This window comes from Parasteatoda tepidariorum, chromosome 10, assembly GCF_043381705.1.
Source record: "Parasteatoda tepidariorum isolate YZ-2023 chromosome 10, CAS_Ptep_4.0, whole genome shotgun sequence".
In the NCBI taxonomy this organism is placed as follows: domain Eukaryota; kingdom Metazoa; phylum Arthropoda; class Arachnida; order Araneae; family Theridiidae; genus Parasteatoda; species Parasteatoda tepidariorum.
The window spans coordinates 6,944,511-6,961,764 of NC_092213.1; the positions used below are offsets into that span (position 1 = coordinate 6,944,511).

The window sequence follows — 17,254 nt, forward strand, 5'->3', positions numbered from 1 at the left end:
CATCTGACGCAACATGGGTAGACGGATCATGAATTGTAATTCCCTCTGCCGTCGATCTACCCGTATTTAGGAGTTCGTGAAACGCAAATTCGAGTTAGATTCATCAAAAACACCTCCCACGAAGGCTAGTTTGTCCCAATGTTTGATCCAGAAGTTCCTGGATCAAACATTGGTCAAACTTCTGGATTAGGTTCAACCTGACAAGGCTACGGTTAGTCGTAAATCAAAAAACGAGTCAGCTGCTCAACGCAGTTTTTAAATCAAATATATAATAGGCATATTGCATATTAAGGAGCTAACGCATGTTAGACACCTTACCCAAGTCGTTTAAACGCCTCTTACCATTTTGAGATTTAGTAGAAGTAATTCATGAAGTTTTACTACAAGTGCAAAAGACTTTTTTTGGTGGTGCAGTTTTTTTAACATAAACAATACTTACACTCAATTAAATAATCCCAAGATACTGAAGCGGAAAGTTATACTTGATGATTTAAAAAATTAATTTGCTTTAAGAATATGAAAATGTCGACAACTTTTGTGCGCTCAAAAATAGACGCCCATTTTCAAGACACACCGGACGTGAATAAGGAAATAAAAGTGATATGGAATAGGAAACGATAGATTGCCAACGAAAGAAGAAGAAAATAAAGGAAAGGAAAAAAAAACTACAAAAACTGCAGTAGCCGAGATTGGAAAACTAACAAACAAATAAGTAAGTAAACAAGTGAAAAATAAACATAAGAAATAAATGAATGAATAAATAATAATAAATAAATGTGAATAAAGCCAAGCAATAAACACCGCAGTGGCCGAGTGCTGCGAATCAGGGTAAACATGTTCATATTTTTAAAGCAAATAATATTTTTAAATCTTCAAGAATACCTAGAGACATTCATTTTCTCTTTTTATATCAGTAAATAATTGACGAAATTTGTTTAAGCATAGAGAAACGCTTATCGCAAAGAGTATTTCTTCTTTTGTCTAAAAACTGTTTTTTTAAGTGATAAACGACATGAAACGCGTGTAGATATAAAACCTCTCAGAGATATGCTTTCCATCTCCCATGGTTGGCTGAAAGTTTCTGTAATAATGCAGTGGACAAAAGATGTACCAAAGGATGTCTATATTATTTGGACCAGTTCATTTCTACTCGGGGTCACTCTACCATTCATTATATACTGGTGAGTCACTTTGTTCTCTCTTTGTTTTTATTATTTTATAGTCCCCCCACCCCCCCGAAAAATGAGCCAGCCAGAGTAATTTCTGATCTAATAAACGGATCTTCACGTTCTAAAACTTAATCTTAATGATTCAAGGGGGTGACCGGAAATATGTTAATTAATTGGAGCAGACGATGTTTTAAGTTACGAAATCAGACACTAAAACATACTTTCTCTGAATTAACATACCTTTTTTTGCAATCAAATTTTAAATGTACGATTTTTTAAAAATTCGCCATGTAAAATTAGATACTTTAAAACGATGTATAAAATTGTATACCTTAGAATTTATCGATTATTTAAAAAAAACAAAAACAATACTAAGTAATAAATATAATTATTATTTTATTATAATAGCATTATAATATTATTATAAATATTATTATTATTAAATTAATTCTATTGTGACTTTTGATTTCCAGGATAGCATTTTCCAGGATCCAATAGCATTTCCTTTTCCAAACTAAAATATGTCCTTTTGAATTATTACTATGATTTTAAAAATATCCTTTATTGCGATTTGGATTATTGGGAAATTCTATTTAATTTTTGTCTTTTTAATAATTATCTTTACACTGGAAAAGATGTATTTCTTCAAATTGATGAAATATCACAAGCATCTAATTATTCATCTCTCTTAACTTACTTATTTTTGCATTATTATGAAAAAAATTATACTCTTAGTATTAAATTTGTTTTTAGACTTATTAATGATTTAATTGTCTTTAATTTTCAAGATTATGATCTATTTATCAAGAGATATCAAGAGATCTATTTTATTAAATAATATTTACCCCGAGGAATTAATCTTGCTTCGTAATCATACTGATAATATTAATTTCAACTTTTTGGATTTGGGTATTATAAAAGAAGAAAATATCTGCTTTGTTGATTTATACGATAAAGGAAATGATTTTAATTTTAATATAAATAAACTAATTATTGGAATTCTAACGTTTCCAGAAGCATCTATTTAAATACCACTTTTAATGAAATGAATAGAATTAAAAGAATATGTAGTAATATTTATTTAGCCAAAAAACAAATAGATAAACTCTTTCAAAATTTGATAAAAAAGCAATGGATACCCAACTAAAGTAATTAAATTCTGTATAAAATCATTGAGTTAATCGGATATTATTGTAGATATATTTACTAAAAATTTTCTTTGTTAATTTATATAATTTTTCCATGTGCAAATCCATTTTGGGCAAATCCGTGGCTAAAATTATTTGCTAAAAATTTCTTTGTTAATTTGTATAATTTTTCCATGTGCAAATCCATTTCGGGCAAATCTGTGGCTAAAATTATTAGCTAAAAATTTCTTTGTTAATTTGCATAATTTTTCCATGTGCAAATCCATTTCGGGTAAATCCGTGGCTAAAATTATGTGCAAAACATGCAATTCGACTTTCTCTCTCTTTTCTCTTTCATATTTTTTTCTTAAATAAATATTTATTTTCTAAAATTATTTACTGTCAACTTCTTTAAATTATCCAGTATAATATTACCTTGCGCACATCCATTTTCGGGCTCCTTGGTAACTAACAAATCAAACGCACTTCAGTAATACAGTAAGAACGCACTTTAATACAAAACTCGTCTATTTACACTTTTATGTCAATTTGCTCTTTTGTTTTCATTTTTTGCAGTCTGGCAATCTTGTTACGAAAATATTTTAAACCATTCTTAAAAAATTTCCCGTTCATGTAAGTTCATTTGAATTCGCTACTCGCTTTACAGAATATGTTTCATTCTGTTTTTTCTTTTTCTTTCATTTTCTGTTTTTACGTGTTATTTTTATTTTGTGTTATGTTATTTTTACTTATTGTGTTCTATTTTATTTGTTGTAATTTTTTTGTAAAATTTTTTTAGTGTTCTTCACACTTTTTCTTCTTCTTCTTCTTCAGCACGACAGCCCCTTACAGGCCTTGGCTGCCTCAACCACGCGTAGCCTCCAACGTCTCCTATCCATGGCGACTTTTTTCCAGTTGTTAATCTTTATTACTTTGAGTTACTCTTCACACTATTGTATTGATATATCTTGCTTTAGCTATATTGATACAATATTAGAAAGCACTCTTTTTGCTGATATAATCGTGTGAGCTGATGAAGAGATTATATCTTTTATTTTCCGGATTCTTGAAAAAAAATTTGTCCCTTTTTTCGGATTTTTCCCCCCCCGGTTTTTTGTTATTATTATTTTTATTATTATTTTCCTTTTTTCCTCTTTTTTCATCGTTCTGAAATTTTCCCCTTGTTTTATCTACACTTCGAACTTATTTTATGAGCTCCATTTACNGCATATCAATTAGCTCATTAAACAGAAGGGATAAAAACTATTTTAAAAATGAAAAAAAAATTAGATTACAAATGAATAATGATCTAATAATTGTTCCACCCGAATGATTACTTAAGTTGATCATGGGGGTAAAAAATGCTCTTCATATATCATGTTCAGAAAGTACACTGAAAAACTGCATTAAAAGGATGTCTTGAAACTAATACTCTTTTTTCAAATGTTTGCAGATGAGTGAATAATCCTGTTCATCTATTTTAAATGAATCCTGTTTATCTTAAGATTTTATAAAATGAACTGGTATTTCTTTTTACTATAGATTCTTTATTAGAATCTACTTTAACAATAATTTGAATTTTACCAAAAAGAGAATCTACCAATTTAATTTATTTTAAGTTCAATAGATAGTACTCCATTTTTCTTTCTTATATTGTAACAAAATAAAGTTATTAAATTCTGTTTTTTTTTTTTAAATTGCATTTTTAAAAAGTTTTTTCCAAGCTATTAGTATATTATTTAATACACTGTTATATGAACCGAAAATAAAAATAAATTAAAATTTCTTTTTACATGAATTAATTATTAGTATAATAAATTAAGTGGACAATTTAAATTTATGATTTAATTATTGAAGATATATTTGGTCATTGCATTATATGGTTTTCGTTATATTAAATACATTGTTTTCAAAGGATTCTTGTTTTAATTATGACATGCGTAAATATATATATATACATATATACAAATAACATACATAAATATAAATGCGTAGTATATATATATATATATAAATGAATGTGTTTTCAGGTGTTCCAGTAGGAAGCACAGATATTGGAGAGATAGAGGAGTTAAATATGCTGAGCCACTTTCATTCTTTGAATCATTTTTCATGAACTCCCAAAAGGTGAAACAGGCACATCTTTTCTTTTTTTAATAAATTGTAATGGTTAACACACACCTACTTTCTTGGATTTCATTACGATAAAGTACCTACATTCAGTATTAATCAATAATTCCATAAATATATATATATTTGAAAAAATATACAAAGACAAAATTTCAAATTTAAAAAAAATAATCCGCAGAAATTAAAAAAAAAAGAATGGTTAAATTAACAAATGAAAATGAAAAATAGAACAAAAATAAATTGAACAAAATTATGAAATAAATAAAAAATAAAATAAAGAAAATGAAGAAAAAAGATACAAAAAATGGAGAAGATATATCAGGACGAAATAAAATAAAGTAGAAATTGTTGTCTGCGACTACAATAGCAAAAATTATAGGTTTATAAACTTTTTTTTATTTACAACTGATTCTCTTATGATCGATTCATTTCCTCGATTAACACAATCGCGATACATATATATCCTCATAGAACAATCCCTGACGTCTGTAAGCTACTTGAACATAGTTGCAGACCAGGTTCACCCATTCATGGCAACAGTTTTTCCTGCGGGGGATGGTGTTTACCAACAGGATAATGCACCATGTCATAAGGATCGAATCGTCGAGGAACATTCCAGTGACTTTCAAGTCATGTCTTGGCCCCCAAATTCACCTGACCTTAATCCAATAGAGCATTTGTGATCCTACTTGGAAAACCAAATTCGTGCTGCCACGCTACCTCCTCGCAATAGGAGGGAATTGCAGGACCAGTTGGTGAGCGCTTGGTACCAGATACCTCAGACTACCTATCAGCACCTTGTGGAATCAATGCCACGGCGGGTGCTAGCAGTTTTGAGGGCTAAAGGTGGTGGCTAAAGGTGAGGGCTAAAGGTGGCATAATGTAATGCTTCTTCGGTGTATATATATCAAATTTGCAAAAGAAAAAGTTGGTTTAAAAATTGGTTCAATAAAAAAATTTAAAAAAATTCTTATTTGAACCGCCATGAACCCGGAAGCAAATACGAGAAAATATTGAAAATAGTAAAATAAATTAAACGTGCAATTGATGGCATAAAAATTTACAACCCAACTCGAAGCAATTTTGCTAAAATTAGTTTCTGAAATTTATCTCGTGAAATGGTGCGACCGTTTTCCGATACTGAAAGCAATTTAAGCCAACATTATAAAAAATAAAGTTTTGAATGTAAATTTTTGAATCGATTCTGTTCATTATTATTTCATTAAAATCGTTTGGCCTATTTCTTACATTCCTTCAGTGCCTTATGAATATTTGGGGGTAGTGGTAGTCCAGTGCCTCGAGAATCAGACCGGAAGAGTCGTTGTTTGATTCTTGACTTGGCTAAGACCCACCGAATACATGTGATATCGTAAACTCTGTGGAATCGAAAGTCCCGTGGCAGGTCGTCCCTGACATATTTCCTTCTCCCTCAAATCTATACCTAAATTGAGGAAGTGGCCACACGAATGAGTAGTGCTGTCATCTGCCCGTAGACGTACTTTCTCCCTTGTGGTGCTCTCTTGTCAAACGAAAAGCGCACATGCCAAAAACTCAATTTACTGGCGAGTTTGGTTTGTCCAAGTGTCATTAGAAATAGCAACATGAGTATTTGAGCGTATGTGATATTTTATTGACATCAGAAAACATTCTAAACCGTTCGATTCAGCAGAAAAGAAAAATGGAATTCCCATAAAAGCAGCATTTAGAATATTGATTAAAACATTAATTGTAATATTATTGTTATCAGATTAATAATATTAAATAATTATTGGTACATTTTATTTATAATCTTGTAGGCTATTCAAGAAGTGCAGTTCGAAAGATACAATCAGCTTGGCAGAATTTATGGGTAAATAATTAATTTATACTGTGTTATTTATTTTATTTATATTATTTATATTGTTATACCTTTTAACCTCGCTATAAGGAACCCGGAAAATACTGAACGCTTGTTGATCGTGAGCTTTTTTAGTGGTCTCTTTCGCACTGTTATTTAATTAATGTTATTTGCTTGCTTATAGTGAATGGCTAAGATATCGGTAGTTCGCTTATGGTGTACTCAAATTTTCATTTGTAATGGGCGTTTGAGCTGGTATTTAAATAAAGGTAATGAAAATCTTAATCAGTCTGATAAGTTAAAATGTATATAAATTAAAAAAANCAAATAATGAGTCAAACCGAACATCAAATTGAAAACAACAAACCGCGCTGTCTAACGGCAGTCCGCACTTATCTGAATTAAGCCGAGACGTAAAGTCAATGATAGCACACCACCGAATAAATCTAACTTGGTACATTGCCTAATTTAGTTTACTCTGCACGCATTTTATATGTTTTTTATGTATTTTTTATTTCTTTATATTCACCATAATACTTAATAAATAATAGGAATGTATTTTTACAGTACATTTAAAATAAGAAATGCAGATATTTTCTAAAAAGCGGGACATTTTTAAAAATCGGCGGGGCGCGGGACAGTCCACCAAAAAGCGGGACTGTCCCGCCAAAATCGGGACGTGTGGTCACTTTATTCTAAACCGTTCGATTCAACGGAAGAGAAAAATGGAATTCCCTTAAAAGCAGCATTTAGAATATTAATTAAAACATTAATTGTAATATTATTGTTATCAGATTAATAATATTGAATAATTATTGGTACATTTCATTTATAATATTGTAGGCTATTCAAGAAGTGCAGTTCGAAAGATACAATCAGCTTGGCAGAATTTATGGGTAAATAATTAATTTATACTGTGTCATTTGAATTATTTATATTGTTATACCGTTTAATCTCGCTATAAGGAACACGGAAAATACTGAACACTTGTTCATCGTGAGCGTTTTTAGTGGTCTCTTCCGCACTGTTAATTAATGTTATTTGTTTGATTATAGTGAATGGCTAAGATATCGGTATTCCGCTTATCAAATTTTCATTTGTAATGGGCGTTTGAGCTGGTATTTAAATAAAGTTAACAAAATTTTTAATCAGTCTGATAAGTTAAAACGTATATAAATTTAAAAAAATTTAAATGGACTTTTAAAAATGAAATTCATTTAACCTTCGATGGAAAATTAATTTATTTATTTTATTTATATTACTTACATTGTTATTGTCTCCGGAAAATTTTGTGAACATTTTTAGTGGTTGAATCATAAGTCAAAAGCTTAGAAGACAAAAATAACGAAACGTCGAAGAAAAATTCGTTGTATAGAAATAACTATTTCGTTATACGGGGGTTGTTTTAAATGTCATTTAACGTTTCGCTTAAAAATTTCTTAGTAGAAAGAAATTAACTTTAAGGAAATTTCGTTGTAGAAAGAGTCTGCATATTTTGTTAGTCATAACTTGTAATACAAATTATGCACTACTGCAATTATTCTTTCTTTCAATGCTATTAAAATATATTAAGAAATTTTTTTTAAAAAAGATTATTGAACTAACGTTTAAAGAGGACATATTACTAGGTCCACAAACTTACAGGAAGTCAAATTTTGTGTCTTGGCGCAAAAAATGGCGTAAACAATGCATTTGTATCTTTTGATTTGGCGCAGGTGTGGGACCCCTGAAGTAGAACTAGAATATTTATCTTTGGGAACGTATGTTTTTAAATTGTATTTTGCAATATTATTATGGATTTTTAAGCTCTATATCTTAAAAATTTGTTTTTGATACTTTATGATCATTTCTTTAGTCTGTTTGACGCTACGTTTGCTGTGGGTCAACCTGCCCTGACTGTTGGCGATCCTGAACTTTTGAGAGACATCATGGTCAAAGACTTTCATTTCTTTCCCAATCGAAGGGTGAGCAAACATTGTGATCAGAGCGTGTACAACATACTTTAAATAAAAAATGATTATTCTACTTTCTTTTTAAATGAGAGAGAGACGATTATTCATAGGAATACAATGCACGTGACTTCAATAAATGTCTCATCGTTGTGTTTCATATTACAGGACTTGGGTTTTCGGGATGATTCTGTTTTTAATCGCATGCTGATTTTGTTAAGAGACGAAGATTGGAAAAGAGTCCGATCCATTGTATCTCCTGCCTTCTCCACTGGAAAAATCAAAAGGGTAAGCGGAAGAGTTGCCCTCTGATTTTAAGCCTTCTGCTACTATTTTAAATGAGTACAGATAATGATGACATCACAATCACAAACTACGAGGTACAGTGCGCAAAAATACAACAACACACGTGTGTAAGTTAGGGAGCAGCCCTTTATGCCTTATCATGTACAGCGCGCAAAATGAAAAACGGACCTCCCTGAATAACTTTCGATCTAGTGATCGGATCTTCACGTTTTAGGACTCAATCTTAATGGTTCAAGAGGGTGACCTCAAATATGCTAATTAATAAGTGCAAGCGATGTTTTAAGTTACGAAATCAGACACAAAAGCGTACTTTCTCTAAATAAACATAACTTTTTTTCGATGGATTTAGATTTTTAACCCCCAAAATACAGGGGGTCCCAATAGTTTGGTCAGAAAAGCTGTCTGAAGCTCGGATACCTTAATGCTAACTTAGCTTTTTGCGTATTTCGCCATAACTCAAAAATTCTTTTAAGCGAATTGAAAACTTTTTTCACACAATTGTAAAATTTATTTATCCAAAGAAAATCCCATGCTAAAAATAACTTTTAATGAATATTTATTATTTTTTTAATACTAGTCGAAAATTTTTTAAATAGTAAGGTACGCAATTTTTTACATCATTTTGAAGAATATAATTTTACTTGCACAGATACAAAATTTGAGCAAAATTGGTCAAATAATTTCACAGAAATCAAATTTTCAAAACACAATTTTTTTCAAATTCGATTTCTCAGAAACTATTCTATCGATTTCACACAAATTTTGTATTGTATATAAAACAACTGGAGGCGAAGGAGAGGACTAAATTAAAGGCAATAATAACTAAAAATGTATGAAATCCAAATATAATGTTTTGCAGCATCAGCCTCGTTATTTAATAGCCACATCTCGTATAATTACAAGTTCTCATGATTACCTGTAATCGAAAGTGATTACAGGTAATCATTATTGCTGAAACTCGGGTTTGAGTACCAGTGATGGCTGGTCAATTCAAATTCCTCACCCGGCTCGCACAGACCATGGTGCTGAAGTAAAATATCCTCAGTGGTACATGGATCATGGGTCAGAGTAACACTTCCTAGAAGAGAGAAGGCCTCAGCACGGTTTATGGTTCAACGTAATTGCAAATTTCCAAAATTATTTAATGGTCCAACGTAACGAACATAAACTGCGCAGGAAGGGTGGGTAAAATAAGAAAGATGTCATTACGTTTAGATCTACTAAGGGATCAAATTTCTTATTTATGGTAACCATTGCTGAGACCTACTCTCTTCTAGGAGGTATTGGCTTAAGTTCCCTTGCCATCAGGATAACAGTGGAAGAATTTCGTGGTTTTCCTAGCCATATAACGCAAAAGCGGTTTATTTTCATCAAAAAGTCCCCCACGAAGGCAAATTTCTCCCAATACTTGATCCAGGAGTTCCATTGTCTTCTGTATTGAGTTCAAAATGACAAGGCTACGGAATTGAGTAAGTTGTCCTAAACCCTAATTTGGGTCGGCTACTTAACGACGGTTATAATATAAAATAAAAGTAATCTTGATTATGATATATCAGAATATATGATTGCAAGTAATCATTATCATAAGTAATCAGGATTATGTGCCATTTTAATAATATTTTTCTCCTTTTCATTCAGGTTTTGAGTATTTTTAAGGAATCTTCCAGGACTTTGCTGCAGAATCTTAAAATAGCCGTTCAGAGAGGAGATTACATTGAAATAAAAAAGTATCTATCATTCTTTAACAGTAAGGAAAACAGAGTTACAAACTGTCAGTACGCGAATCATGCAGTTTAAAGGAATACGATAACTGCTTGTATCTAACCTTGATGCGTTGAGGGTTAAAATGAAAATATTTTGATAAGTGGCAAAACAAGTAAATAAAAATTATTATTATTGAAAAAACTTAAAAACAGTTTTTCGCACCAGTTTAACAAGTCGCTGAAATAATCAACCTGTAATTACATAATATACAGTCTGAAAAATGGTAGACAACTTGTTGATTAGCTTTCTTTCATTTCGCTTGGTCTGACACCTATTAAAATGTTCTTTTTATACTCAGTTTAAGTCATCACTATGTTTGGGAATCAAAACACTATACATTATATTAAATATGCTGTTAAGTATGCCTTAATTAAAAACAGCTCAGTGATATTCATCATAGAAATGAGAAAATAAACAAACAAAAAACGTTCCCCTGTGTATAAACTAATATTTTGTTCAGACATCGAGAAACGTCCTTGTTTAAAGGACCGAAATTATAGTATGTTCATTACTGTACATTATTTGTGCTTTATTTAAGTTGTTTTCCGCTTTAATGAGCATAGTAGTTCTTACTTTTAAAAGATTCGGTATTGTGGCTATGTTTTAAAAAATCACTTCAAAAGTACAGTAACTGGTAATTTGCACCACCATCATAATTTCCAACAAAAATGGTGTTAGAACAGTTGCGTTACAACAAATCGTTGGTCATAAAGGTAGACCAGGGTGCGTAGCGTTTTTAAAAAGTGCTTAAAGGTGCTTATTTTTGATTTTTGTTTTTTAAAATCCCTTCAAGGTGCTTTTTTCCATGGGTGTTTTTAAAAAGTGCTTAATTTTCCTTTTTCCGAAATGTGATATTTTTCTTTACCATGTTGATTTCCGCCACAAATTATGCGGAAAGACATTGTCCTATTCAACGTTTTCACAACTTATTCAACCCCAATCTATTTCGGCGTACCATCGGTCTGTAGTGTACGAAAACACCATTTGTTTTACATGTTTGATGAAATACCTGCTGGTCCGCACTTGCGCATACTGAGCTGGATTCAGTTGTAAGGATTTTTGTTTGTCATGTGCAACTCTGCTGCATTTTGCGAGAGATTCTCAATTTCAGACTTCATTTTCCGCCGGCTGTAATCGAATCGAAAAATCTCTCGAATTTTTGCTGATTACGGGGACCAACTAAACATTGTCAGATTTTTTTTCTTCTCTATTAGCGATAGAAAATTTCATTTCTCTTGTTAATTTCATTATTGCTGATGCGCCATCGTTTTTGTCCCTGGCAAGCAAATAAAATCATCAATTGTTAAAAACTTGTCAATCCTTTCTAATTATGATATTTCTTCAAAGTGCTTAAAAATATTTTTTGAGTGCTTGAAAAGGGCCTAAAAGGTGCTTATTTTTTGTTGAAAAATTTGGCTACGCACCCTGCAGACCATAGACAATTGTTTTGCTTATTTATAGTAAGAGGCTAAGCCCCTCCCTGAAGATCACCAATCCCGATGATGCTTTTCAATAATTGTTGTTTCTTGGCATAAAAGAGTTTAAATTATTCAACTAAAAATAAATGTACTAAAAAAGAACACTTGTGCCACCACTTCCCACCTCCAAATATTAGTACTATTAGTGAAAAATAAATACTATTAGTGATCTATTTGTGAACATAAATCATTTTTGTTCACTAATTTTTGATTCATAACATTTAAATTATTTGTACTAATTATTTGTACTAATTATTTGTACTAATTATTTATCACTAATTATTTGTACTAAATTTTAAATGTTCTTTTTTGAAATAACATTTAAAATTAAAAGTATATTGTTATAACTAGAGCCCGGATTTTGATGACCTAAAAATCTCAACTAATGCCCTTAAAAAGTGCAAAAAATGCCCTTAATAAGGGCAAAAAAATGCCCTTAAAAATGCAAAAATTGCGCAAAAAATACCTTAAATAAAGTAAAAATATTGAATTAAAAAAATGTTTTGCTCTTTAAAATTATTATGAGTCATTTAAAAGATATAAAGCAATGCAATACTTGTTCTACGCTCATTAAAGTTTGAAAAATATGTTTTATATCCTAAAATAACAAAAAAAAGGAAAATATATTGACACCAAAATATTTTTATTTTGTATAGAAACTTTAATGGATATAACAACTTCCATCTCATAATATTACTAACTATCAGAATTATATTGGATTATTAAATGTTTTTTGATAATTTGAAATGTAAACGAGCGTCTCTTGTCTGAAAGTAAATTTTCATTCCTGCAAAAGCTTCTTTCAACGTCTACTGATGTTATAGGTGCGTACTTGAAAAAGACGGTCTTACTTACTGACAATTCTTCTTCAATTTGAAAAGATGTTGCTTCGCCTGTTAATATCCTATAGATTTTCTTTATTGTTTGGAAGCCAGTGTAATAATGAAAATTGATAAAAAATAATAAAAATTGTAAAAAATTAACAGAAAACTTTAAAAAATGCATTAAAATGCAAAATACGCCCCAAAATTTCAAGAAAAATGCCCTATAAATCTAAAAAAATGCTCTAAAAGACAAAAAATGTCCAAAAATGCAAATATCATCAAAATCCGGGCCTTAGTTATAACATATTTGATGAGTTCGCAATTGTCATTTAATATTTTTGCTTACCATACGGATAGATGTATATTTTAAATACAGTTTTTCCATGCATCAATTTGTGCATGAAGTTAAGCTCTAAATCATTTAACGAATCTCTTTAACAGTAATTCATAATAGTAGGATTAATATTGCGCCAAACAATAATAGTAATTGTAAAATGTTTAATAAGGTCAGACACTGATTTAAATGAATTCATCTTAAAATCTAACGTACAATTACGCAATTCTAATAATAATAAAAACAATCACCAGATCAGTCATTTTTGGATCGAACCCTTGCGATTTTAGTGAAGTTTGGAGTGTAGGACAAACATAAAAAATGCTACCTAATTATATTTTTTGTTGTAATTGTTGTATTTATTGATTTTTGAAAAACTAAGATTTGCATTGAAAAAGACAAACATGCATACGTAAAAATAACAAGAGACAATTTTAAACATCATAGAAAACTGAAAAGTAGACTTTTCAATAGATATTAGGTATGACTAGCTTAGGCTAAATCAAAGTTGTTTGATTTGACCTGCAATATTTCAAAACAGGCCAAGTTAAAAAAATTGCAAAAGAACTTTTCTTACCGCAACATTCTTTGACACGTGTAAAAGCTTGAGGACTCCACAGGAATCGACTAAACAATTAAAAAAAGTGATATACTAAACAACTCTATCTTCTTACATCTCAGACATTAGACATAATATCCATGGAAAGGTGAGTAAATAAATCCAAAATTATTAAGCCAATATGAAATTTCAAGCTTTTTTTACTAAATACAAAGATTATATGAATAAAAAGTAATTACTATCGAAGTGGTCATTATTTTGATTTAAAAGAGATCAAAATAAAAATATTACTTTTAATTTCTGCATTTTTTTTGTATTTAAAAATGGTCTGCCTTTGTCTATGTTTAAAATTTCTGAAAGAAGTACATAACATGAGCAATACTAATTTCATAGAAAATATTTTATAAAAATTACTAGTAAAATAATATAACTGATTGGTAAAAATATTGAAAAAAAAACTTTATAGGCTAAGTTGGTATTAAAATTGATACTCTTTTTAATTGGAAAGTTAAAATCATTTCTTAGGTCGAAAGGTTTGAATGAAATTTTTCTATCTTCATTAATTTTAAGAGATAAATCTAGAAAGTTAACTGAAAGATATGAAATATTAGTTTTGTTAAGAATTAATTCATTTGGATAAATTTGCTTTGCTAGAATTTTAAAATCATCAAAATTAATAACCATAAAATCATCAACACATTTAAGAAAGAAGGAATTTGTATAAAGATGATTTAACTAATGATTTAACTAATCTGTATTCTTAAAGAAAAAGAAAAATATTGCAAACGTTAGTACTAAAATTATTTCCCATGGGAATACCATTAATTTGTTCAAAAAGACAGTCATTAAATGGAATATAATTGTTGTTGGGGTACATCACAACATATAACAATAATATCACTGCTAGTGTTGAGTTTTTTGTATGTAATACTACTGTTAAGTTCATTAGAAAGAATTTGTTTCTTAAAGAGTTTTTCAACAATAGCAAAATTATAACTAGCTCTATCAACAGTGGTAATACAGAAATAATTTTGAATTATTTTAATTTCTTGTTTCAGTTCCGAGTTAAACTTTCAAATTTTTTTTGAAAAATTAATTTGTTCCTTTTCATACTAATTTTAAAATCTTCAGTAATATTATCTTTCCATTCATAAAGGCCTTCAATTGGAAAACTATGTTAGTAGGACAATTTTAAAATAAACTTATCAAGACTTTTAATAACAATAGAAATAACCTTATTTGTAAAAGTAGGATATGGTGGTCTAAATTTAGAACCTAAAGACCTTTAGAACCTAAATTTTTTAAGAATATTATTTTCAATAATATCTAAATCTCCGGTAATAACATGATTATGGAAGGTATCAAAATATTCCTCACATTTACAAAAAAAAAAAAAAAAAAAAAAAAAAAAAAAAAAAAAAAAAAAAAAAAATTATCTGCAGCTAAATTCCTATAATTACAAATAAATTTTTTGTATATCTAACAATGAGTTTGTAATTTAGTTGAATGGAAAGAGGGTTTTTATTTTTTATTAAGAATTGCGTTAAAATCAAGTTCATTAAAAATCTTATTTGTAAAATCTAAAATTAATAGTCTGGTTTATACCGATATTTAATNATATATATATAAATTTGTTTTTAAATTTTTTTTTTCTGTTTCCATTAATCTTTGCATTTTTTTCATGTTTTCTTTATATTTTTAATTTATTTTATTAATTCTATAAACTTGCAGCTTATGCACAGTTAATAAAACCTATTATTATTTTCCTTAATTATCTTCGTTATTCTTTTAATTTACCACCTTCGGCGTTTAAATTCATTTTCGATAGGTGATCTAAAAAATATTTATTAGGGTTGTCATGACAGTCGGAATGCAGCGGAACGAATACTACAAACTTAACGTAATATTCCGTATCAACATGTAAGAACAGAAATCCCTTGTTTGTTTTAGATACAGCAATTAAACGGATGTTTCTTGATTAATTTTTGTGTTTTAGATTGTACGGAGCTTTTGCGATGGACGTTATAGCGAGCGCAGCCTTTTCAACCAAGATCGACTCTCACAACAATTCAGAGAACAAGTTCGTTACAGAAGCTCGGAAAATAATCAGGACTTCTCAAGGAAGATTTTCCGGACTTTTTCGTAAGTAGACAAGGACTTATTCATGCTAAGCTTATTCATGCTAAACAAAGCTTGTTCTTGCTAAGTGTATATGAATCACAATATAGACGGCTAAGTATAAGATACAGTGAAACCTGTTTTTGTGCGGTCCTTTTTTATGCGATTTTATTTTTGTGCGATTGGTTTTGTACGATTTTATTTTTGTGCGATTTTATTTTTGTGCGATTTTATTTTTGTGCGATTTTATTTTTGTTCGATTTCTTTTGTGTGATTTATTTTTATGCGGTATATGAATCTTAGCTGCGTTAGCACCAGTTTAATGTTTCCTATTAATGTGCATATACATGTTGTGGACGAACTCTGATTACGTGGTCTTCTTGACAACGATGTATCTGGACTTCGTGATGCTCTGTTTATTTACTTTCATTAGTTTATTTATTATCGTCCACTCCATTTTCTCTTCTGTTTAAAATTTATTCAGCGCTAAACAAGTTGAAGTAAATCAGTAAAAAATCGCATGCTGTGTTAAAATACTTAGTATTTTAAAATTAAACCGTTATTTTTATTTTGTAAATTCTCGTCTGCGTGTATCTCAAATACTATAGCCAGGGGTCCCCAACCCTATGCCCGCGGGCACCATGGCGCCCGTCGATCGATCTAGGTGCGCCCGCTGTTCAACTATAAAATATTTCAGTTTTCCATTTTCCCAATAAATGCTATGCAAATACATACTGAAGTACGCTGGCTTAGTAAAGGTAAAGTACTTGAATAGATTTCTACATATAATTGGAGAAATAAAAAATTATCTTGCAAACAAAAATCATACATTTTTAGAACTAAGAGATCCTCTTTGGCTAGCAGATTTGTCTTTCATAACGGACGTAAGGAAAAAACTAAATTATTTAAACTTGGAGCTGCAGGGAAAGGACAAACATAAAGCAAAAATGATAGAGGCTGTTAAATCGTTCAGAGCTAAGCTAGTTTTGTGGATATCACATTTGAAAATGAAGTCTCTTGTGCATTTTCCAAGCATGAAAAAATTGATAGGTGACAGTGAAATTGACATTTGTCATCAACCTCCAATTGCTTAAAGATCAATTTAATAGCAGCAATTTAATATCATCGAGTCTTTGATAACTTTTTTGTTAATCCTCTTACCAACCAAATAAACGTAACCGTAATAGCAACATAGATTTCAGAATTTCTTCAAGTAAAGCGAGAAGAATTGGAGATAGAAATTTTGGATCTCCATTGGATGACATTATCCTCAAAACTATTATATCACATGAGAAATTCTGGAATATATTTGAAGGACTAAATTCCATTCTTAAAAAGAGCATCATATTCTCCCAATTATGTAGCGCGGGTCAGCGAAATGCCATGCCAAACACCACATGCCACTGTATTTTATAAATAATTTTTTATACTTCGTATGTTTTAAAAGCAATTTAGTAATCATTTATTTTACACAAAAATATTAATTGCATTCATATGTTAAATTAATTTTTGAAATTTAATTTTTTGTGCACTATATGTAGTGTGTATTATTACCTATGTCTACCAACTATAAATTTATGTTGAAAAAATAAATGGTGCCCGCCATTCAACCGATATTCTGGTATTTGCTCTTAGGTACAAAAAGGTTGGGGACCCCTG

At 29.9% G+C, this 17,254-nt stretch overlaps 1 protein-coding gene across 2 annotated transcripts in view; it reads left to right on the forward strand.

Annotated features, from left to right (window-relative positions):
* Positions 1-985: 985 nt before the first annotated feature.
* The window catches only part of LOC107436862 (cytochrome P450 3A11-like), a 26,444-nt gene continuing 10,175 nt past the window's right edge, over positions 986-17,254 (forward strand). The window contains exons 1-7 of one of the 2 annotated variants that reach the window (XM_043046421.2): positions 986-1,181; positions 4,327-4,423; positions 6,223-6,275; positions 8,119-8,227; positions 8,381-8,500; positions 10,157-10,245; positions 15,474-15,619. In XM_043046421.2, coding sequence (XP_042902355.1) covers positions 1,048-1,181; positions 4,327-4,423; positions 6,223-6,275; positions 8,119-8,227; positions 8,381-8,500; positions 10,157-10,245; positions 15,474-15,619 — 748 coding nt within the window. In that variant the 5' untranslated portion in view covers positions 986-1,047. Of the gene's footprint in view, positions 1,182-4,326; positions 4,424-6,222; positions 6,276-7,106; positions 7,160-8,118; positions 8,228-8,380; positions 8,501-10,156; positions 10,246-15,473; positions 15,620-17,254 lie in introns of both variants that reach the window. The other variant, XM_043046422.2, reaches the window with a different exon arrangement.